At 42.2% G+C, this 24,261-nt stretch overlaps 1 protein-coding gene across 6 annotated transcripts in view; it reads right to left on the minus strand.

The window, feature by feature from the left end:
* Positions 1 to 24,261, minus strand: part of LOC116979253 (kelch-like protein 13) — a 184,640-nt gene that overhangs the window by 26,815 nt on the left and 133,564 nt on the right. For 5 of the 6 annotated variants that reach the window (XM_033030855.1, XM_033030858.1, XM_033030854.1 and 2 more), the window contains one exon: positions 6,146 to 6,287. In XM_033030855.1, coding sequence (XP_032886746.1) covers positions 6,146 to 6,287 — 142 coding nt within the window. Of the gene's footprint in view, positions 1 to 6,145; positions 6,288 to 9,254; positions 9,296 to 24,261 lie in introns of those variants that run through there. The other variant, XM_033030859.1, reaches the window with a different exon arrangement.

Genomic DNA, 24,261 nt, shown 5'->3' on the forward strand with positions numbered 1-24,261 from the left:
TCGCAAGTGTCATTACGGATATCGCACGGATATCGCACTGGCATCTGCGTCCATACAATGTTGCAACGCTGCTCAAGACACTCTTGGAGAAATTAAAAAATGTTTGAATTTTCTCCCGACCTTACCAAGTCACACGACTACCTGCCGTTAGCGCCATGGAGGTCCTCGGTGGTCCACGAATGCCGTACTGCTATCGCAGAAGGTTCCCACGATGTTAAATCTTGTTAGGTCTTGCTTCAGGTCGCACAATGAGAAAGCCCTTTTAGGCCTGTTATTTCTCTTCCAAGACCATAATTTATTCATACTTGAAGAAACTATTTTATTTTTCAATATAGTCTTTTGGAGGTATTGAGAAGCAATTGTCATTCCGATTAATGTAATCTTTCCATTTAAATTGAGAAGTGCATCAAAAACCTAGGTGTATATTCTAAGCAAGAAGGCATCAAAGTCTTCACATCTATGATGGTCTAATATCCTCTGAGCGTCATCTTGTCTTTCTTCAACTTATCTTAGTGCATACGGTGCTAAGTCTTTCTTCCCACAAGAACCAAGCTTCCGCTTATAGGATCAGCTCCATGCAGAAATGATTTCCATACTCTAACCATTCTCAGAAGCAGACTATGATGATCTAAGTACTCGTAACACGATGTGAATCAATGAATTCATATTTTATTCAAAATTTTTGCAACCAGAGTTTTTAGGAATCGACCTCCTTTGTACCAAAATCAGCTGTGCGTGATCTATATCCTGCCACAGATGCATTTTGCTTTAGTTTCAGCAACTATCTCAGAAGAAACAGCTGGAATTGTATATTTTAGATGAACTGTCAAATTCAGGACCACAACAGCTTAATCCTGTGCCTAGCAGTATCGACTTTTAGTTAATTGTACCCTTACATCATTGATCATCCACAGATTTAAAAACATTACTCTTATGAGGCACCTAATTTCATGTACCTCAACACATTGACTCTGCATAGAGGTTGGTTTCCTCAGCACTTGTCTGCGCCGCCAGCTTGTGCTGCGCTTACTTGTGTATCTCAGGTCATTGTTGAAAACAAAAGTAAAGAACTTTCTCTAAATTGAAGTGACCTTGCTTTTGAGACAGGGTTCAGGGTAAAACTCAGTACAATGCAAAGATGGTAGATAGCGCATGAGCATGAAGTGGACCATGAATACAACTGACAAGAATGTTGTTAATGAGAATTTAGCTCTCTGCTAAACACCAATGCTCAAAAGTCCTTTTACTCTCAATTATAGCAGCCTGTTGTTTAGTTCTATTGATTCATGCCTGTGCAGCATTGATTCATATTTGAGGGAACAAACATGTTCTCACAGAGCAATGCCAAGCAGCTTGGACTGCAACAAATACAAGGTGAATTTAGAGCAGCTGCTGACACTTTGTTGTGCCAAATGTGACAGGTTGAGCCACAACACCGCTGCAAGTGCTGGTGCTGGACGTTGATGCTGTTTGTGCAGAGGCAGGGTACAGGATGGAGCTTGAACCCTGTGTTTTACACCATAACGGTCTAGCAGTGTACCGCTGATTGCCAACACGGGAGCTGTGCCACAGGTAGAAGTATGACTAGTCATTAGGTATGTTCCAACACATGGAACCACACCTCACACCTTTATTGTAACACTCAGATCACTCAGAAGTGATCTTATATACACACACTGATGCACAATCAGCCTCACTCACACACATCCAGAGACTGACAAGTGGGTGCACAGAAATCAATTAAGTCTGATCATTCTGGTATTACACCCTGTGATGTTAGGGCAGCCTGCTACGAGTATACAACTCCTGTCATCTTACCTCTGCCATGACCCCCCAGGGACTTTGATGTCCATGGTTTCTTAATTATTTGCATCGTATTTGTCTGATGTTCATTTCACTAGTTATGTCCTTTCTCAAGCCATGTCTTGAAATGAGATATCAATTTTATGTTTCTATAGATTTCTAAAAGTTCATGGATTGCAAAGTTCCTCAGCCCAATATTCCTTCAAATGACTGCATTGATTACAGTTCCTTCAGATCTTTCCCCATTATATGGTCACGCAGAAGAACAGTGTGTTGAAAACTGGCTTCAATTCAAACAAGCACAGAAAACTATTTTCATGAAATCATTATGGCCAATTATATTGATGCCATGGAATTTGCAAGTCTTGACACATCAGTTACTGTAGATGCCTGAAATGATTCTGAATGAATACATTAGAAACCTGTGAGAATCCTTAACAGAAACAAAGGCTTGCAAATAATAAATCCACCATTTGCTCAGAAGTCAAACAATTGATTTTAAAAAGGGGTAATGTGCTCACGGAATACGATGAACCATCACAAACTAGCCTCGACAATTTGAGAGGAAGTTAAGCATAGATTCCCTCTTCCCTCCCCACCCACTATAACACGGGTCGAATACTGCCAGGGCTCACAATAGCAGCTCCTCATGAATGGTGTTTCATCTGTGATGAGTACATTCTTTCTTCAGTGAGGAGATCAAACCTGTACACACTTCTTCAGGTGTGGTTTTACCAAGTGCTGATCATCATCATGAAATTAGCCATTCTGTCACTGCAGATTTGAGCAATGTTACTGCTGCATTATGACTAGGCATTTGAGCATTGTTTCTGTAAAGAGAAACTCACCTCTTATCTTGTGTTAAATCCATGACAGCTAAAACAATTCTTTCCAGTCAGAAAGAAACTACACTAATAGAAATTAATTTCCTTTTTTTTGGTCATGTTTTGTATTGGTACATTGGGGATATGGTTTCACAAATCCAGTGTGTTCTAGCTTCTAACTTGTACCAACCACTAAGTTGTACCTGTGGCTACATAATGATGACACTCCATACAGTATTCTTTATCATTTTTAACAAAAGCAACGACTCTAAGTGCCAAGATATTTGTTTCTTTCCCTCTAATTTAAAGATATTCCTGTTTATCCCAGTTGTAGTTCTCATTTATTGAAAAGTTCACACAAAAACATAACAAAAAATAAAGGAATTGGTTTCAGTGTGCATCTTCATCGTGATCGACTCGGAAACACGAAGATATGGCCAATTACTTGTATGCAATCTAGCTGTTAACCAAGGTGGGCCAAAGGACCCGTTTCCGTGCAGCTCCATCAATACAAACAACCATCAACTGTGTCATCATTCCAGAGATTTAATATAAATATAACACAAACACATTTGAAATACAATTTTAGTTACAATGACAGTCAATTTGATAATTAATGGGATATCCTGATTTGATAAATTTGATAAAAAATGGGATATCCTGAATATTTGGACAGTTTCGGCATATTTGTATATGATTTATATCATTTATGATCAGGTTATGCATAATCAAGGTCCAGCCAATATAATAGACCTTCGACATCCCAGTTATCCTCCTTCTCCCCATACCTGTGGGGCAAAAGACACAAAAGCTTGGAAGCTCATACCTGCCAGACTCAGGATCAGCAACTTCCCTGCAGTTATCATACTTCTGAACCAGCTAGAGGGTAGATCCCATCTTCCAACCTACCTCATTGCAGACATTGGAATTTTCTCCATAACTGTAACACTAAATGCTGAAAAACTATATTCTGCAATCTGGTATTTTTCTCTTTGCTCTACCCGTTATACTTGTGTGTGGCTTGATTGCATTCATGTATAATAGTATCTGATTTAATTGGATAAACCACAAATGAATCTCTGTACATGAGACAATGATAAATCAGCACCAAGCAGTGCCCGCCTTATCTTAGTTCAGGGACATAAGCAGCGATGAATGTACTAGAACGGTTAATAAACGCAAAGAAATACAGTGCCCTCCATAATGTTTGGGACAAAGACCCACCATTTATTTATTTGCCTCTGTACTCCACAATTTGAGATTTAGAAACATAGAAACATAGAAATTAGGTGCAGGAGTAGGCCATTCGGCCCTTCGAGCCTGCACCGCCATTCAATATGATCATGGCTGATCATCCAACTCAGTATCCCGTACCTGCCTTCTCTCCATACCCTCTGATCCCCTTAGCCACAAGGGCCACATCTAACTCCCTCTTAAATATAGCCAATGAACTGGCCTCGACTACCCTCTGTGGCAGAGAGTTCCAGAGATTCACCACTCTCTGTGTGAAAAAAGTTCTTCTCATCTCGGTTTTAAAGGATTTCCCCCTTATCCTTAAGCTGTGACCCCTTGTCCTGGACTTCCCCAACATCGGGAGCAATCTTCCTGCATCTAGCTTGTCCAACCCCTTAAGAATTTTATAAGTTTCTATAAGATCCCCTCTCAATCTCCTAAATTCTAGAGAGTATAAACCAAGTCTATCCAGTCTTTCTTCATAAGACAGTCCTGACATCCCAGGAATCAGTCTGGTGAACCTTCTCTGCACTCCCTCTATGGCAATAATGTCCTTCCTCAGATTTGGAGACCAAAACTGTACGCAATACTCCAGGTGTAGTCTCACCAAGACCCTGTACAACTGAATGTGATTGTAATAGAAAAAAATCACATGTGGTTAAAGTGCACATTGTCAGATTTTATTAAAGGCCATCTTTACACATTTTGGTTTCACCACGTAGAAATTGCAGCTGTGTTTATACATAGCCCCCCATTTCCGGGCACTAAATGTTTGGGACACATGACTTCACAGGCGTTTGTAATTGCTTAGGTGTGTTTAATTGCCTTCTTAATGCAGGTATAAGAGAGCTCCCAGCACCTAGTCTTTCCTCCAGTCTTTCCATCACCTTTGGAAAGTTTTATTGGTTTATCAACATGAGGACCAGAGGTGTGCCAATAAAAGTCAAATAAGCCATTATGAGACTGAAACAAGAATAAAACTGTTAGAGACATCAGCCAAACATTAGGCTTACCAAAATCAACTGTTTGGAACATCATTAAGAAGAACGAGAGCACTGGTGAGCTTAATAATCGCAAAGGGGCTGGCAGGCCAAGGAAGACCACAGAAGAATTCACTCTATAATAAAGAAAAATCCCCAAACACCATGTCTGACACTCTTCAGGAGTCAGGTGTGGATTTGTCAAGAAGGGTTTCGGCCCGAAACGTTGCCTATTTCCTTCGCTCCATAGAGCTATTTCCTGCTGCACCCGCTGAGTTTCTCCAGCTTTTTTGTGTACCGTGGATTTGTCAATGACCACTGCCTGCAGAAGACGTCATGAACAGAAATACAGAGGCTACACTGCAAGATGCAAAAATAGGATGGCCAGGTTACAGTTTGCCAAGATGTAATTAAAAGAGCAACCACAGTTCTGGAAAAAGGTCTTGTGGACAGATGAGACGAAGATGAACTTATATCAGAGTGATGGCAAGAGCAAAGTATGGAGGCGAGAAGGAACTGCCCAAGATCCAAAGCATACCACCTCATCGGTGAAACACGGTGTTGGGGGTGTTATGGCCTGGGCATGTATGGCTGCTGAAGGTACTGGCTCACTTATCTTCATTGATGATATAACTGCTGATGGTAGTAGCATAATGAATTCTGAAGGGTATAGATACATCCTATCTGATCAAGTTCAAACAAATGCCTCAAAACTCATTGGCCAGCGGTTCATTCTACAGCAAGACAATGATCCCAAACATACTGCTAAAGCAACAAAGAGTTTTTCAAAGCTAAAAAATGGTCAATTCTTGAGTGGCCAAGTCAATCACCCGATATGAACCGAATTGAGCATGTCTTTTATATACTAAAGAGAAAACTGAAGGGGACTAGCTCCCAAAACAAGCATAAGCTAAAGATGGCTGCAATACAGGCCTGGCAGAGCATCACCAGAGAAGACACCCAGCAACTGGTGATGTCCATGAATCGCAGACTTCAAGCAGTCATTGCATGCAAAGGATATGCAACAAAATACTAAACATTACTACTTTCATTTACATGACATTGCTGTGTCCCAAACATTATGGTGCCCTGAATTTCTACATGGTGAAACCAAAATGTATAAAAATGGCATTTATTAAAATCTGACAATGTGCACTTTAGCCACATGTGATATTTTTCTATTATAAATCTCAAATTGTGGAGTACAGACGCAAATAAATAAACGAAGGGTCTTTGCCCCAAACATTATGGAGGGCACTGTAGCCATTAGATTGTCCTTGATGAAAATGATGACTAAATGCGTACCTGTAACACTGCAGAACTGTGGGTATTGCTTGTGAAGAAGCGCGTATTGCCCGTCTTTGAAGACTGCAAATGGGTTGTCACGCCCATGTCGCCACTTGCCAAGGACACTTTTAGATGAGGATCTTCCTCTTCAACAAAAGATCTGTGAAAAAGTGAAATGGAAAAATTAACACGATGAGAATGAAAGACAGTTGCCTGGTACATCACATCAGTAGTAAAGCAATCAGACCAGTCAGTGCTTCAACAGCTCAGCATTTTCACATTATTCCACAATAAATCTCCAAAGAAAGGTTGCTACATAATAAGTGTAAATCAGACCATAAATTATGTACATTAAGCAGGTTTTTTTAAATTATTATTGTAAAAAAACGCACAGTATCTGCAAAAATGTATTGTGAGAATAAAGGCAAGATAGTAGATTGGTTCCAAAGATCTTTATGTAATTAGTGCAGAGAGAACTGCTGAATAGAGAATCTACCCAAGCTGAAAAGGACTGTGAAAAGCAAAATTAAAGTTTAGAAAACTACTCTCCAATGATTGGTGGCTATCTCTCTGAGAAACTAAACTCAAATCAAGGATATCTACAAAGAACACAAAATGCTGGAGTAACTGTGGGTCAGGCAGCATCTCTGGAAAACATGGATAGGTGATGTTTTGGGTCGGGCCCCATCTTCACATGGTTTGTGGTAGGGGGGAGAAAGCTGGAAAAGAGGTGGGAGTGGAATCAAAGCCTGGCAAGTGAGAGGTGGATACATGTGCACATGGGTGGACAAAGGCTCCAGATGAAAGGGAGTCAGAAGGGTGCAAGTAAGGAGAGAAGCGCGGGGTGTCTCCTTTTCATCTCTAGCCTTTATCTCATCTCTAGGTTGAGTTATCAAAGATACAGAATGGAAACAGGCTCTTTAGCCCACTGAGTTTATACCGATTATCAAGCACCCACTCTAACTCTACTGACACTAAACAAACTTTATTCTCCCCACATTCCCATCAATTTCCCCCAGAGCTGTCCATAGTCATAGTAGCTGTGCACTCTGACACTGGGGATCGACGTGGAACGTCAACCATTCCTTTCCAACCACAGATAGATGCTGCTCAATCTCCTGACCTCCGGCTTTGTTCGTTGCTCCCATTTCCCCCAGATTCTCTTCTGAACATTACGGATTCAATGGATATTTTTAAGGCAGAGATAGATAGATTCTTGATTAGTACGTGAGTCAAGGGTTATGGGGAGAAAGCAAGAGAATGGCGTGAGGAGGAAGAGATAGATTAGCCATGATAGAATGGCAGAGTAGACTCGATGGGCCGAATGGCCTAATTATGCTCATATCACTTATGACATTATTGATTCTGCTTGCCCCACCATTCCAAGCAGAGCATCTCAGTTCACAATCTGCAGTGGGTTTGCCAGGACTGGTTTGATGAGAACAATCATGAGATCAACAAATGTCTGGAAGAAAAGCACAATACCAACGTCGACCTATCCTCCGCACAAAACCCACATTTCCTCCTTTGCCCCCTCCCACCCCCACCCCCAAAGCTCCAAACAAAAGAATCACCTTCCCATTCTCCTACCCACCAATCTTACTCCAACAAGGGCATGCCACAATCTCCCTAACTGTCCAGTTATTATAGTCTCCAGAGATTCCAACCCAACCCTTTTACTAAAAGCTCCTATCTGATCTCAACACACGTAGAAATTCACTCTCCCAACCCCAGCTCCCACGCTAGTCTCTGATACCTGCCCTCTGGCCCTGATTGAACCTCTGTTGTCAGCCATGAAAAGTTCTCCCAGGCTCCAATTAGAGCTTGTTCATCAAATTCAGCACCAACCAATCAATGAGGTCTCCAAATCAGCACCCAGCCCTAGCACCCTGACCAAATTGGATATTAAATGCCGGTACTGAACCACTGCAGGCACCCACTACCAGGCTTCAATCATATCCCCAACGGCAGAAGCCCCCACACTTCCATCACCAGCAATATCCGAATCACTCCAGATCCATCACTCACTCCAGCTTCCCCACTGCGACCTGGCCTAGATGCTACATTTTCCTTTGAGTGCCTGCTCAACAGCATACTAATTCAGTTTTACCCAAGCCCTTGAGAGTTTGTTTTCACGCCGTGAGAAGATTTGAACTGAATTGATTCTTAGTATTTTGTATGTGTTACTTTTTTGTTGGAATTTTCAATTGCTAAACATGAGTGAGTGTGAGGCAAGAGGCAAAGTCTATTTAAATCACACATGAACAATCTGATTCTACCTTTTGACATTCCAATATCCCCTCACAGCTGTAGCAATGCCTCAGCTGCACACCGATGGAAACTAATTCTAAAGATTTTCTAAGTGCTTTGAATCACATGCTCCTTTGTGCAAATAGTTTGCCAAAGACTTCATCAGCACACTAAGAACTCTTGTTATGGTAGAAGCAATAGATGGAAAATTTCCGGAGTTTTTCTTTCAAGCCAAGAAATTTAGTTTAGTTTTAGAAACATAGCATTGAAACCATTTGGCCCATTGAGTCCATGCTGACTATCATCTATTCAAACTAATTATCCCACTTTCTTGTCCACTCCCTTCATGCTAGGGGATATTTAGAAGCCAATTAACCTGTAAACCTGCACGTCTTTGGGATGTGAGAAGAAACCGGAGCACCGGAGGAAACCCACGCAGTCACAGGGAGAACGTGCAAACTCCACACAGACCCAGATCTCTGGCACTATGAGGCAGCAGTTTTACCAGCCACTGTGTCTATTTGTAATTTCTATTTGTAATCACGGAGCAATCACCAGGGCTCCAGTTCTTGCGCTTTTAAGCTCTATACTTGTGATGGGCTCCAGACCCCATGCTCATTATCGACTTGCCTGCGCTCGCTCGCCTTCCCATGATTCATGACCAGTTGTCTAGTCCTGCTTCTCACACTCTCTTTAAATGAACCCGGTTCACTGACATTTATCTGTGCAATGTTTTAAAAAATTGAATTACAAATGTGCTTGAATATCAATAAACCAACATCCTGCTAACCTGGCATTAGCAAAGTTCACTGCTCAGATACTGATGAGTTTCCAATTCAACATTTCAATCCCAACAAAAGTAAAACGTTTAGTGTACCTTTCACTACATGAACTTTCTTGCATCAAGTGTTCTTTGTTAACCGGGGGAGACCTATACAGTGAAAAGCTTCAGAAGTGGTCACTGCTGAGAATGGGCAGTTTCTTGTAGACAGCCTGATCCCACAAACTATGGCTATTATACTTATTATCAAGACAAATTCTAGCCAGGACATGAGATAATTAACAGCCAGCCGATTTGAATCTCTAGTGTATAAAAAAAGCACCTTTTAAAACTAAAAATATGGTTTCTCATTATATCCATCCAATGCCATGACACTCCGGTACTGACACAGTTACAAAAATAGCCCCCACATTCATCTCTTAATATATAATTAACCAAAGATATTTCTTTTTATATAAAGTTAGCCTATTACATAGCGGCAAAGCCTTGTTTTTTTTCCTCTGAAAGAAAATGACATATAATCCTGATGTTTGTGTCAATGTTGTTTCTTGGCAAATGTATGAGTGCAACGGTCAAATGTAGCAATATCTTGGCTCAGAATCAGCAGCGTTCAGGCTCCATTTCAGGCTGGCGCAACCGGGAAGAACCAAGCCCCATTCTGCTCAAGCCCCATTTAGTGGTTTACACTGTCGACAGATACACTTGAGCAATGCCAAAACATAGCAAATTTGAAAACTGCATTATTGCAGACTCATTGCATTATTGCAAACAAGACTCTTTAACGCTGGGAAAGTGACGCAGACTAATTTACAGACTGTGGTACTATTTGAATTAAAGTATCCTGATGTTCTATCCAATGCCCATCTTCTAAAATTATATCATATATTAATTATACATAATTGCATGGCTACTGATTGGATCTTGTATGTTAATGGCTGCTCTGCTTGTACTTTCACAGTCACTGCACTCCAAGCTAACACAGCCGCTTTGGGGCACGTGAGTAGTTGGTACATCAGTACAGAAATGCATGATGTAGCTCTCAAACTACCATTTCAGATAGCTGACAGTTTCAAAAACTGCGACGCTCACTAAATTATATTCCTTCAATAAAATTACAATGCACATTAGATGAGGAGTATCCACTGCGTGGTAGCGTGTGGCTTTGATCATCACACCTATGGAATATCTCTTGAAATAATTTAACAGTAACATGATGAGTGGTCGCCTACAATTCTACCATCTCTCATAGTTTCAGACTCAGATATGTTTTAGTGTGGTTGAGGTGAATTGTTCTGCTGTTCATAAGGGAGCCACTAGCATTGAGACCAAGAGCAATGACCAAATCCAAGTTAATTAACCACATTAAATCTTAAAACCAAACCGAAGCAGGACCAATGGCTGTACAACTTTCACTCTGGTTTAAAACCGGTCATTTATATCGTGGCCTAATATATTTTTGAACAATGTGACTATGCGAGTCATGAGCAAATTGAAATTAGCAGAATTCATAAATGGTATGACAACAAGGCAGCCAAATATGGAATGCGGATAAAATTAGTTGAAGTGATGAGTCTACTTGGTTTGAACAAGCTATTGAGTTTTGGAGAACTGCGTGTCATGTGCTCATGGAGTAAGATTGTTATTCAAACAGCACTGCATTGTGCTTTCAGCTGCCCATCATTCATTACATTATTTGACAGCAAAAAGATTTTGGCATTCAAAGCTGCTGCAGCACCATACTCGGTTAATTCGCAAGCTAGAATAGCACAACACCATAGAGCGCAGAGGCCTTCCATCCCAACAAGATTACACTAGCACTTTGAAAGTTCTTTAATTAGTCTCTCCCACCACAGATTTTTCTGCATTGGCCTGAAATGTTTTTCAAGTATACGTCAAATTCCCTTCTGTAAACATTTAAATCTGCTCCCTGCCATTCAAACAATGCTTCTCAGATCATAACATTCTGAATAAAACACATCACCCACCTCATTATCTGGAAAGCAAGTGTATTTAATGGTTCATTAACAAAGCACGTTTTATTTATTCCAAATCAAAATAAATGATTCTGCAATTGCATCAAGCACAAATACAGTGTTAGACACAAAATGCCGTGGTGACAGAGGGACAGGCAGCATCTCTAGAGAGAAAGAATGGGTGACGTTTTGTGTCGAGACCCTTCTTCAATCAGAAGAAGGGTCTGAATCCAAAACATCACCCATTACTTCTCTCCAGAGAAGCTGCCTGTCCCGCTGAGTTACCGCATCATTTTGTGTCTATCTTTGATTTAAACCAGCATCTGCAGTTTCCTACACACATAGAGTGTTCATGGATGTGGGTTTTTTTTTTGCTCAAATAGGCCAGTAATAAAAGATGACATATGATGTTGGAATCAGTGACTGGTGAAGCTATAAAGGTAATATTTCACCATTTCTACTTGATTGGAATTTCAATTGGTAAAATATTGTCACGATGGTGGGATTACTAGAATGTCAGATCACAATCCTTTGGTGTCAAGTATGTAAATTGGGGAGCAAATAGATGAATAGAGTGTAAGTCAGATGGATGGCTGGCTGAAGAAATCGTACACTAGGGAGGACTTGACATTGCAGGGAACATTTCTAAGGAAATGTGATCTATACAAAGCAGAGGGTACACCTGAACAACAAGAGTCCAAAATAAATACATTCTTACAGGAGTGATGGCTGGGAGAATGGTGGGGGAAGTGCAGGTTTACTCTTGTGGAGAGTTGAAAAAAATTAACAAAGAAGTGGGTCAGAGCAGGAGCAAATAGAGACAATGCTGGAGTCAGTCAATAGATTGTCAGCATCTGTGGAAAGAAAAATAGAACTGATATTTCATGTCAGAGTTACTTCATCGGGATCATGTTGGCATCTTGTTTGGCACAAACAAGTGGGCCGAAGGGCCTGTTCCTGTGCTGTACTGTTCCATGTTCTATGTTAGGACTAGAAAGAGAAAGCATTGGTAATTTTCCATTGCAGAGGAGATGGTAAAAGGGATGGATAGGGGTAAAGACATATCTGATAAATGTGAGGTTATCCACTTTGGTGGCAAAAACAGGAAAGTAGACTATTATCTGAATGGTGGCCGATTAGGAAAAGGGGGAGATTCAACGAGACCTGGGTGTCATGGTACACCAGTCATTGAAAGTAGGAATGCAGGTGCAGCAGGCAGTGAAGAAAGCAAATGGTATGTTAGCATTCATAGCAAAAGGATTTGAGTATAAGAGCAGGGAGGTTCTACTGCAGTTGTACAGGGTCTTGGTGAGACCACACCTGGAGTATTGCGTGCAGTTTTGGTCTCCTAATCTGAGGAACGACATTCTTGCCATAGAGGGAGTACAGAGAAGGTTCATCAGACTGATTCCTGAGATGGCAGGACTTTCATATGAAGAAAGACTGGATAGACTCGGCTTGTACTCGCTAGAATTTAGAAGATTGAGGGGGGATCTTATAGAAACTTACAAAATTCTTAAGGGGTTGGACAGGCTAGATGCAGGAAGATTATTCCCGATGTTGGGGAAGTCCAGATCTAGGGGGTCACAGTTTAAGGATGAGAGGGAAGTCTTTTAGGACCGAGATGAGAAAATCATTTTTTACACAGAGAGTGGTGAATCTGTGGAATTCTCTGCCACAGAAGGTAGTTGAGGCCAGTTCATTGGCTATATTTAAGAGGGAGTTAGATGTGGCCCTTGTGGCTAAAGGGATCAGGGGGTATGGAGAGAGGCAGGGATGGGATACTGAGTTAGATGATCAGCCATGATCATATCGAATGGCGGTGCAGGCTCGAAGGGTCGAATGGCATACTCCTGCACCTATTTTCTATGTTTCTATCTAGGATTGGGTTAGGCCAGGTCAAATGACTTAATGAGGAAATTAGAAGGTAACTACACCTGTTTATCTGTGCTGTGTTTGTGAATCAGCAAGGAAGGCTGTGCTAATAGAGAGAGAATAACTCCGCTAATTTCACAGATGGATGAATTACTGTCGGAATAGCTGGTTTAGTTTTGGTTTTATAGACTAGATATAGAAGTGCAGCATGGAAACCGGCCCTTCAGCCGACCGAGTCCACGCTGACCATTGATCACCATCACATGTACTCCACGATTCAAACTTCCTTGACTCGCGTCAATTCTCTGATAAACTCTAAAGTCCAGATTGTTATCACCTTTACCTACAAATGTAAGGGAACAAGCAGCATCCAAGTTATTGCCCTATGCCGAAGCAGCGTCATAAAAGTAAAATAATGCAAAAATTTTTTTTTGAAAAAACAACTTCCAGTGGATAGCTGTGGAATTACTGAGTAAGATGCTGTATCCATAAACTAAACTACATTTCATTGCTTTCTTTCCTCTATCAAGGGATTTGTTATTGATTGAGTTAAACAAAGATACAGCAGACAAGTTGTGTCATGCGTAAAATCGTGAGTCTGTTCCTTAAGACATCTTTTTATTAATTTATTTTTCTAATTTCAAAATACACTTTATTCAAGTAATAAATATATATAATACAGGAACTGTGCAAAACATTCAATACTGTTTACACAAATTACCCAAATTTCACAAATTTCTCCCCCACCCTTGCCACTCATGTGGCCCACTGGCGTGGAATCCCTTCCCTTATTTTGAGGGACGTCTCCATGACACCCTGCTCCCCATGTCCAGCAGCGGAAGGACCCTAGACTGTGGTCCTCCCCCACAGAGCCTTGGCGTTGGTTTCACCGAGCGTCTGTGCGTCCCTCAGCACGTACTCCTGCAGTCTGCAGCGGGCCAGTTGGCAACATTCCCCGACGGACATCCCGCTCCACTGGGAGGTCAACAATGCTCGGGCAGACCAAAGAGCGTCTTTCACCGAGTTGATGACCTTCCAGCGGCACTCGATGTCAGTCTCTGAATGCGTCCCTGGGAATCTTCTGTGCCAGTCAGCTGAACATTGCTGCACCATCTGTTGCTCGTGGAAAGGTTCTTCTGGACGAACACCTTTGACCAATCCATCGGGCAGTGGTCAGCACGGAACGTCCTGCAGGCACTGCAGGGTAATGACTCCATGGATCCTGTGGCGTGGTTCCCAGAGCAGAGTTCTGGCAAAATGCTTCATTGCCAGAACTCACCAACAAGCACCAAGACCTGGCTTGGCTGGCGGTGAGGGGAGTGAGCCCTCCCAGTCAGATCCTTCCTGCATCGTCAGAACCTCACTACCAGCGTACGCTGCCTTCGAGACGGCTGCTATGGAGAGGAGACGGTTGCCCACCTCTTTGCAGAGTGTGGATTCGCAAAACGAGTCTGGAGAGTTTTGCACGGGTCCCTGTCACGATTTATTCTGTTCCTTAAGACATCACTGAAAAAGGGACCACATCACCCCGATCCTGGCCTCTCTCCACTGGCTCCCTGTGCAGTTCCGTATACATTTCAAGACCCTCTTCTATGTCTACAAAGCCCTCAATGGGCTTGCCCCCTCCTACATTAAAAGTCTTCTCACCCACCACTCCACCTCCAGGTCCCTCAGATCGGCTGACTTGGGGCTGCTGAATATCCCGCGGTCTAGGCATAAGCTTAGGGGCGACCGCGCCTTTGCGGTTGCAGCTCCTAGACTGTGGAACAGCATCCCCCTTCCCATCAGAACAGCCCCCTCCATCGACTCCTTTAAGTCAAGACTAGAATCTTATCTATACTCCCAAGCTTTTCCTGACGTCCAATGAGCGAGGGCTATATGTATATAAGTATGTAGTTTGTTTGTTTATACTATTCTTATAACAAATGTAAAGCACTTTGGCCAACGTATAATGTGCTGTATAAATAAATGTGACTTGACTTGACCTTTCAGGTGGCATTCCCAGAATTCATGAATCTCTGGATGCACCTAATGCCTCCCAGCTTCAGCTTCAGCCGCTCACCCATCAGCGAGAAAGAGCTCATAAATCTGCCAAATCCGATTTTGTTGTTTGCCCCTTGCTGACTGAATAAAATGCAAAACAATCAGTGACAGGCCAATCACAAGTAGGGGATGCTAGTCAGCAGTGCACACATATCAGAGTTCAGAGTGATCTCCTGTGCCAATGAGTTTCCTGGATAGAAACTCGAACAAGAAAGGTAACATTTCCATTTCCAATGAGGTTGCCGTGGATATTAGAATGACCATCTATTTCCCCTATCTATTGCATCCGCTGTTCTAGGTGTCAACTGCTCTACATCGGTGTAGAGCGCAGGCTTGGCGATTGCTTCGCCCAACACCTCCGCACAGTTCGCAATAACCAACCTGATCTCCCGGTGGCTCAGCACTTCAACTCCCCATCCCATTCCGAATCCAACCTTTCTGTCCTGGGCCTCCTTCATGGCCAGAGTGAATCCCGCTGCAAATTGGAGGAGCAGCACCTCATATTTTGCTTGGGTAGTTTACACCCCAGCGGTATGAACATTGACTTCTCCAATTTCAGGTAGTCCTTGCTTTCTCCCTCCTTCCCCTCCCCTTCCCAGCTCTCCCACAGCCTACTGTCTCCGCCTCTTCCTTTCTTCTTCCCCCACCCCCACATCAGTCTGAAGAAGGGTCTCGACCCAAAACGTCACCCATTCCTTCTCTCCAGAGAAGCTGCCTGTCCCGCTGAGTTACTCCAGCTTTTTGTGTCTATCTGCAATGTTTATATAACTGTGGACAAGCAGTAAGCTTGTTTAAAAAAAAATACAAGGTAAATTTGTAAATCATACATGGTCAAACTCCCAGAAAAAAAAGGAACAAATTTAAAAGAGTATTCCAGGAGGTGTCCCAAACAGGTTTTATAGGCCACCTACAATGAACTGTTTTTGAAAATGACTGCTGTATTGACTAATATGGCAATTAGTTCAGAGAAAAATACTGTTTTATTGAACAATAAGGCAGTAAAGTCCCACCGATAATAAATGTGTTTGACGATTGGTCATATGATTCAGTCATCATGGTTTGAGGGGGAATGCTGAGGCATCACTAGGCGTTTCACATCATGACGTGTTGAATGGACAGATAAGATATCATTTCCACCATTCATCATACAGTTTACTGGGATAAAAGGGTTTAAAAGCTTGTTTTATGTATTAGTACATTGTCACAAATATCTGCAATAAATGTGTCTTGCAGCTCTGTTATAGATAGCAACACAAAATTTCATTAATGTTTTTCAATAAGCAAAAAGAAAAACGTTAACAATCACATCTTGATTTTATTGCTGTGCATGAATATAATACCATGGACTCCACAGATAGGTTTACTGTTCTCTTGTAAAGTGTGACATTAATTAGACATGCTGATTTAGTGGAACAGCAAAAAGTGAAGGACAATGGATCATGCATTGCATTTCCAAGGGACAACAGGTTACACATTTTGCTTCCAACAGATGTGTTACACATTTTATGCAACGTACAAAATACTGCAAAATAGCACGAAAAAGACCCTTCGGCCCAACTCGTCCATGCTGACCAAGTTGGCTGACAGAACAACTCCCACCTACCCTATGCCTGGCTCATATCCCTCCAAACCTTTCGTATTCAAGTACCTGCCTGTGACATAGAGACATTTGGTCAGAAGCCCTTCGGCCCAACTTGTCCAGGCTGACCAGGATGCCCCATCTAACTCTTTTTAAAATATTGTAATATGTAATTAATTTCTATATTCTTTAATTTCTTTAATTCTGAGGCTATAACTAGTCCTAGACTCTTCTACTTATTGTGTTCAGTTCTGGGCACCGTGTTATAGGAAAGATGTTGTCAAGCTGGAAAGGGTACAGAGAAGATTTACAATGATGTTGCCAGGACTAGAGGGTTTGAGCTGTAGGCAGAGGTTGAGTAGGCTAGCACTCTATACCTTGGAGCGCAGGATGAAACGAGCTGCCAGAGAAAATAGTTGAGGCAGAGACTATCCCAATGTTTAGGAAACAGTTAGAGAGATACATGGATAGGACAGGTTTGGAAGGATATGGGCCAAACGCAGGCAGGTGGGACTAGTGTAGATGGGACATGTTAGCCGGTGTGGGCAAGTAGGGCTGAAGTGCCTGTTTCCACACTGTATCACTCTGACTCTAGTGGGAACATCTTCTCCACATCCACTCCATCCAAGCCTTTCACTATTCTGTACGTTTCAATGAAGTCCCACCCTCATTCTTCTAAACTCCAGCGAGTACAGGCCCAATCCTGCCAAATGCTCATCATATGTTAACCCACTCATTCCTGGGATCATTCTTGTAAAACTCCTCTGGACCCTCTCCAGAGCCAGGACATCCTTCCTCAGATATGGTGCCCAAAACTGCTCACAATATTCCAATTGCGGCCAGACCAGCGCCTTATAGAGCCTCAGCATTACATCCCTGTTTTTTAATACAAGCCCTCTTGAAATAAATGCTAGCATTGCATTTGCTTTCTTTACTACCGATTCAATTTACAGATTAACCTTTTGGAAATCCTGCACCAGCACTCCCAAGTCCCTATGTACCTCACTTTTCTGGATTCTCTCCCCATTTAGAAAATAATCCACACTTTTATTCCTACCACACTTTGCTACACCATATTTCATCTTCGACTTCTCTGCCCACTCTCGCAACCTATCCAAGTCCTGCTGAGTCCCTGCTTTCTCTACACTACCTGCCCCTCCACCTATTATAGTATCATCTGCAAACTTGGCCACAAAGGCTTCAATCCTTTCATCCAAATCATTAATATACAACGTGAAGAGCAGCGGCCCCAGCACCGACCCCTACAGAACTCCGCTGGTCACTGGCAGCCAACCAGAAAAAGCCCATTCAGCTTCACCTTATGTCAAACATTCCAGATCTGATGGCATCCTCATGAATCTTTTTTGCACCCTTTCCAGTTTAATGACATCCTTCCTATGAGAGGACAACTTGAACTCCACATAACACTCCAAACTGTTATTTGTAAACCCACAATTCCAATAAGGAATTAATTGGTTGTAAAATGTCATAAAAGGAGCTATGCAGATATAATATTTTTTATTCCATTCGTAGGTCCTTCTTTACATCATTAACTACATTTTTACTTGTTTCCTTTTGTCTTAAATTGGTGACTGCATAACACTGTTCTGACAGGACTCTAGATAAGCTGATTAAAATTACAATCTAAATGAAGCATAAATTTTGAAGATCAACTGTTATTGAAAATAGACACAAAAAGCTGGAGTAACTCAGCGGGACTGGCAGCATCTGAATGAAAGATATGCAAAAAACTAAGGATGATAAAGGAAATAGGCCATTGTTAGCTGTTTGTAGGGTGAAAATGAGAAGCTAGTGTGACCTGGGTGGGGGAGGGATAGAGAGGGAATGCCGGGGCTACCTGAAGTAAGATAAATCAACACCACTGGGCTGAAAGCTGCCCAAGCGAAATATGAGATGCTGTTCCTCCAATTTGCGTTTAGCCTCACTAACCTCAATGCAGGAAACCGAGGACAGAAAGGTCTGTGTAGGAATGGGAAGAAGAATTAAAGTGTCCAGCAACCGGGAGATCAGGTTGGTTCAGGCGGGCTGAGTGAAGGTGTTCTGCGAAACGATCGCCCAGTCTGCGTTTGGTCTCGCCGATGTATAAGAGTCCACATCTTGAACAACGGATACAATAGATGAGATTGGAGGAGGTGCAAGTGAACCTCTACCTAACCTGAAAGGACTGTCGGGGTCCCTGGACAGAGTCGAGGGGGGGGTATAGCAACAGGTGTTGCATCTTATACATTTGCTGGGGAAGGTACCTGGGGAGGGGGTGATTTGGGTGGGAAGGGATGAGTTAACCAGGGAGTTGCGGAGGGAATGGTCTCTGTGGAAGGCGGAAAGGTGGAAGGAGATGGGAAAATGTAGCTAATGGTGGGATCCCATTGGAGGTGGCAGAAATTTCGGAGGATTATGTGTTGTATGTGGCGGCTGATGGGGTTGAAGGTAAGGACTAGGGGGAATCTGTCTCTGTTGCGATTAGGGGGATGGGGAGCAAGGGCGGAGCTGCGGGGTACCGAAGAGTCACGAGTGAGGGCCTCATCTATGATATTCTGTTAGTGAAAAGCAGTTCTGCACTGCGTTCATTGGATTGCCTATGATGTGAAAACAATGGAGAGAAAACATCTATTTAATTTTACCTGTAGCAGTGAACATCAAGAATGCTGGTTCTGAAGAACCAGAGGCAACAATTCTAAAACATTATACATTAGAAGTATTTCCTTCTTGTTCAATATTACAAGTATGAAGGGGATTACTGAAATGAATTATTTTAGTACTGGCAGCAGCATTGCAGATTACTACGTGTGGCCATGAGTACGAGCATGATGTCAGTGCTTTCATGTGCCACCACTTTAGATAGTTAGCAAATATTTATGGCACTGGGTCGTACACCCTGGAAGCCACAAGGAGATAATCCTCTTGGATAAGAGTAGGCCTAAACGGTCTGCAGAGACCCATTCTGGACAAGTGGACTGGGCCAACACAATCTAGCCCAGTATTGTGCCTAGAAAAGTCTCCATGGTATGTGGAAAAGTACAACAGTGTGTAAACAGTATAACATCCAAAATTTGTACGCATTGAAGAAAATCAAAGGCATGCCAATGTAAAAAAAAGTATAAATCCTGTTATGCAACAGACATGTTTTTGTACATTAAATGCTTTTTCCAGCACAATGAACCATCTTTGAAAGTATAAGACTGCAAGTGAAGCATCTAGATATCATGATCTCATAGAAACATAGTAAATAGGTGCAGGAGTAGGCCATTCGGCCCTTCGAGCCTGCACCGCCATTCAATATGACCATGTCTCAATGAAGACGACATGGCCAGTAATTCTGTTCAGAAGCGAATATGGAGAGTGAATGATGCTCACCTTGCCTGATCACTAAACACATCAGTGTTCATTATATTTACATATAGGCTTACATTTACGTGCAGCAATGAGGAACATAACTGCTCTGTCAAAGGTACTGCTTTTCTCTATTGAGATTTTATCTGCTTTTGCAAGAGGACATAATACACGGTTTCATTGCATTGTTACAAATCCAACAATCCCCCATCCCATTCAGAGAATCATTTTGTGCCCGTGTATTATTTCCATCCTCGAACCAAAGTGATTTGATGTTCCATAAGATATAGATCAGCCATCATGTTATGAAAACAGGACATTCTCGGGGCTGAAGAGTCTATTCTAGTTCCCATGTTTCTATTTGCTCTGCCCACCAGCAGCCACTTACTCTCTTGCTTATCTCAACAGCCACAAATAGGCATTCACTGTCCACATTGGGAGCAGTCTTTGTCTGTATTTGCAGGACTTCTGCTGTGCTTTGTTCTCAACCACATCAATAAGATGCCAACATTTAATGAACAAGTGGCACAGCAAAAACATTCAATCCTCTTGGTAACCCAATTATCAGTACTTTGTAAAGCATCTTCAAGGTCATAGAATATCATTTCATTACATTAGCATTCTATTTGTCTGGCTAATTGGCATTTCCCCAGCATGTTTATTACACAATAATAAATGTTGACATGTACGATGATGCACTTGCTTTCTGGTGAGATCGTGCATCCTCAACTAATATTTTTTGATTCTCTTCATTTTTAATTGCATCTGTCATTATGCTTCCAATATGCATTTGCACATATTTTGCAATATAAAATATATTCCACATTTTAAAATATTAAATACCTTTGGTATAATTACATCAATTTGGACAGCAGAGGTGCAGCAGTAGAGTTGCTGCCATACAGCATTAGAGACCCGGTTTGATCCTGACTATGGGTGCTGTCTGCCTCCAAAGACGTGCAGGTTTGTAGGTTAATTGGCTTCTGTAATTTTTAAATTGCCCCTAGTCAGCAGAATAGTGCTTGGGTATGGCGTGGACTCGGTGGACCGAAGGATCGGTTTTCACTCTGTATCTCTAAAGTCTAAACCTGTATAAGCATGTTTCTTCAACCTAACTTTTTGAATCATACATTCTTTCAGAAACCCAGTTTCTTGCAAAAACCTTGTACTTTCCATAAATGTATTGGACAGGTTGGTCAATGAGAGGTAACCCAATTATTTTGGAGGCTTTCATAGAGCTGTGAGCAAGGTGCTCCTTCCAGTGTGCTTATGGACAAAATAGGGTCATAGAGTCATAGTGCATGGAAACAGGCCCTTCGGCCCAATTTTTCCATGCAAACCAAGAAACTCCATCTAAGCAGGTCCTGTTTGCCAGCATTTGGTCCACATTCCTCTAAATCTTTCCCATCCATGTACATATCCAAGGGTCTTTTAAATGTTGCAATTGTATCTGCCTCTACTGCCTCCATTTGGCAGCTCCTCCGACATACACACCAACCTCTAGTTCCAGTATTTGTTAAGGCATGCAGAATCAGGGCTTTTCTACCATCGGGCTGAGCGAAGGTGTTCCGCGAAACGATCGGCCAGTCTGCGTTTGGTCTCGCCGATGTATAAGAGTCTACACCTTGAATAACGGATACCGTAGATGAGGTTGGAGGAGGTGCAAGTGAACCTCTGCCTAACCTGAAAGGACTGTCGGGGTCCCTGGACAGAGTCGAGGAAATCTGTTATAAAGAGGTCCATAATAATGGGGGTTGACTGTATAGGCAGTGCACAGGCTGGAAATACACAAAACAAATCTCTATGAACATTTCCCTGCAAAGCATTGTGTACACGCTTCAACATGGAGTCCTCAACATTTCCTGACTGAAGTGCCAGTCACTTGTATTTCTTATTGACATCTTTTAAAATCTGACTGTAGACGAACATTTAGCATTTGGAAGTTGAAATCAAAACATTAGAAATTCATTCATCTGGTACGTTATGTGGATGGATTATTACGCACTACATAACGGGACAGGCAGCATCTCTGGAATGGAAGGAATGGGTGACGTTTCGGGTCGAGTCCCTTGTTAAGAAAGGGTCTCGACCCGAAATGTCACCCATTCCTTCTCTCCAAAGAAGCTGCCTGCCCCGCTGAGTTACTCCAGCTTTTTTTGTCTATCTTTGGTTTAAACCAGCATCTGCAGTTCCTTCCTGCACATTATGCACTACATGATTGGATCAGGCTGTAAAACTGATCCCCAAATCACAGTGGGAACTCCCAGCACGTAGGATATAATTCAACTTTGAATCATGTACTTCCATCTAGACATTGCTACCATGCATGAAGCATGATGACAATGCATTGGTGACTTCTATCCAGTTGCAAAACCCAGTTGACATCTCACCTGAGAAACTAGATGTGCAATTCATATCCAAAGTGAAGCATACACAGGATACAAGGATTTACTTGCAGGGATAAAAAAAGAAAATGCTAGAGATACTGAAAGGTCAAGCAGCATCTATGGAGAAAGAAACATAGTTGTTTAGTATGTGTAAGAAGGAACTGCAGATGTTGGTTTAAACCGAAGATAGACACAAAATGCTGGAGTATCTCAGCGGCCTGCAGCATCTCTGGAGAGAAGGAATGGGTGACGTTTTGGGTCGAGACCCTCTTCAGACAGTTGTTTAGTATCCTATTTAACAGTTACAGATGTTAACAACGGGATAAAACCCCAAACTCATGCTTCTTGAAGGGATCTAAGTCAGCGGTGAGCTATTTGTAGATATGAAGGGCACTATCACTGTGAACTTGTAAACCTTTGTACCCCTCCAGGCAAGGTGTGTGTATGTGTGCTGCCTTTCCAAGTTTACAGTACACAAATGTGAGACATCAAGGACACTCTCCACGCAAAAAAAAGGTATTTGTCCTATTCTCCTTAAACAAAGTGGTGGACCTTGCCAGGATTGCAGGCTTCCTGAAGATCCATAGACCAACCAACCATGTTCATGCAATGCTCAGGGATCCTCATGCAAACCCAGAGCTTGTTCAACAATAGCAGTCGATTGTAAAGACACAACCCTTGCCTGTTCAAGAACCGAGGGATGAACATGGCAGTAGATAGGTGACAGTTAGGTCCTCCAGATAGCGTTAAAGCATCTCTCCTAACCCTGTGGTTCTCCTAACCCTGAGATTCATTTGAAGGCCTGTTAACCAGGACAGTCACAATGATACAATCTGTACCCTCAATGCACAGAGAGCAAATCAACATTTGGATTCAAAATGTTAAGTAACTTAGTACAGCACACAAGCGTGCAGCACAGGAGATTTGTAAATTTCCCCCGATCATTCAACAACACTGCCACTGCTCATTCTCCCAATAGAAATATCCCCAAATTACCATTGATCAGAAAATCACCAGTATCAGCCTGATAATTACTGTGGTTACAAGTGAATTCTGGAGGCTAGATAGGCTGCCTAGAGAGGTGCTCCATTTCTAACTTTGCAAACTATTAAACTATTTCCAAAGCTCATGTCAGGTCAAGTTCTTTACAGCTCCAAAAATATTGAACAATACTCTTGAGTACTCTCCATGAGTAAAGCCCCGAGGCTAATGACAATTTTTGTTCAATACCAACCACAAAAACAAAAGGATGGGAATTGTATACAGCGAGTGTAGAATAATACCATCATTTGCAATTATTCTTATGCATTCCCTTGGTGCCTGCCTCAGACTACTGACCTTACACCGTGCTCACCCCTTACTCCATGGTTTCCCGTTGAAACAGGTGTGGTATAGACGGGGCTAATAGTTTAATGCAAACAGCTCAATGTTTGGATGGCTTCTGACTGCATTCTCTCACCACAGACAGCAATCTAAACGACAGGCAACAACTTTGAGGGCATTGTCAAAATGGGAGAATAGAAGGAAATACAAGGAGCTGCAGATGCTGGTTTAGAAAATAAAGATACAAAGTGCTGAAGTAACTCAGTGGGTCAAGCAGCATCTCTGGAGAACATGGATTAATGACGTTTCAAATTGGGAGCATTCTCCAGTCCGAAGTTGCTGAAGAATAAATCACTCCAGTGTCATCATAGTTTCAAAATTGCTGGAAATAATTAGGTTCAATAAAGAAACAAATGTATAAGGAAGTAACTGGAGTTTCCAGTGGATCACTTGTCTGGCTGGAGCTTCCAATGGAAGCTTCCATCATCTGCTACATGATGGATGGATTTAGGAGAATCAAAATGAAGCTGTCACCAATTTAATTGTGGAAAGAATGGCTCCAGTGTCCACAC

This window comes from Amblyraja radiata, chromosome 12 (assembly GCF_010909765.2).
Source record: "Amblyraja radiata isolate CabotCenter1 chromosome 12, sAmbRad1.1.pri, whole genome shotgun sequence".
NCBI classification, from domain to species: Eukaryota; Metazoa; Chordata; class Chondrichthyes; order Rajiformes; family Rajidae; genus Amblyraja; species Amblyraja radiata.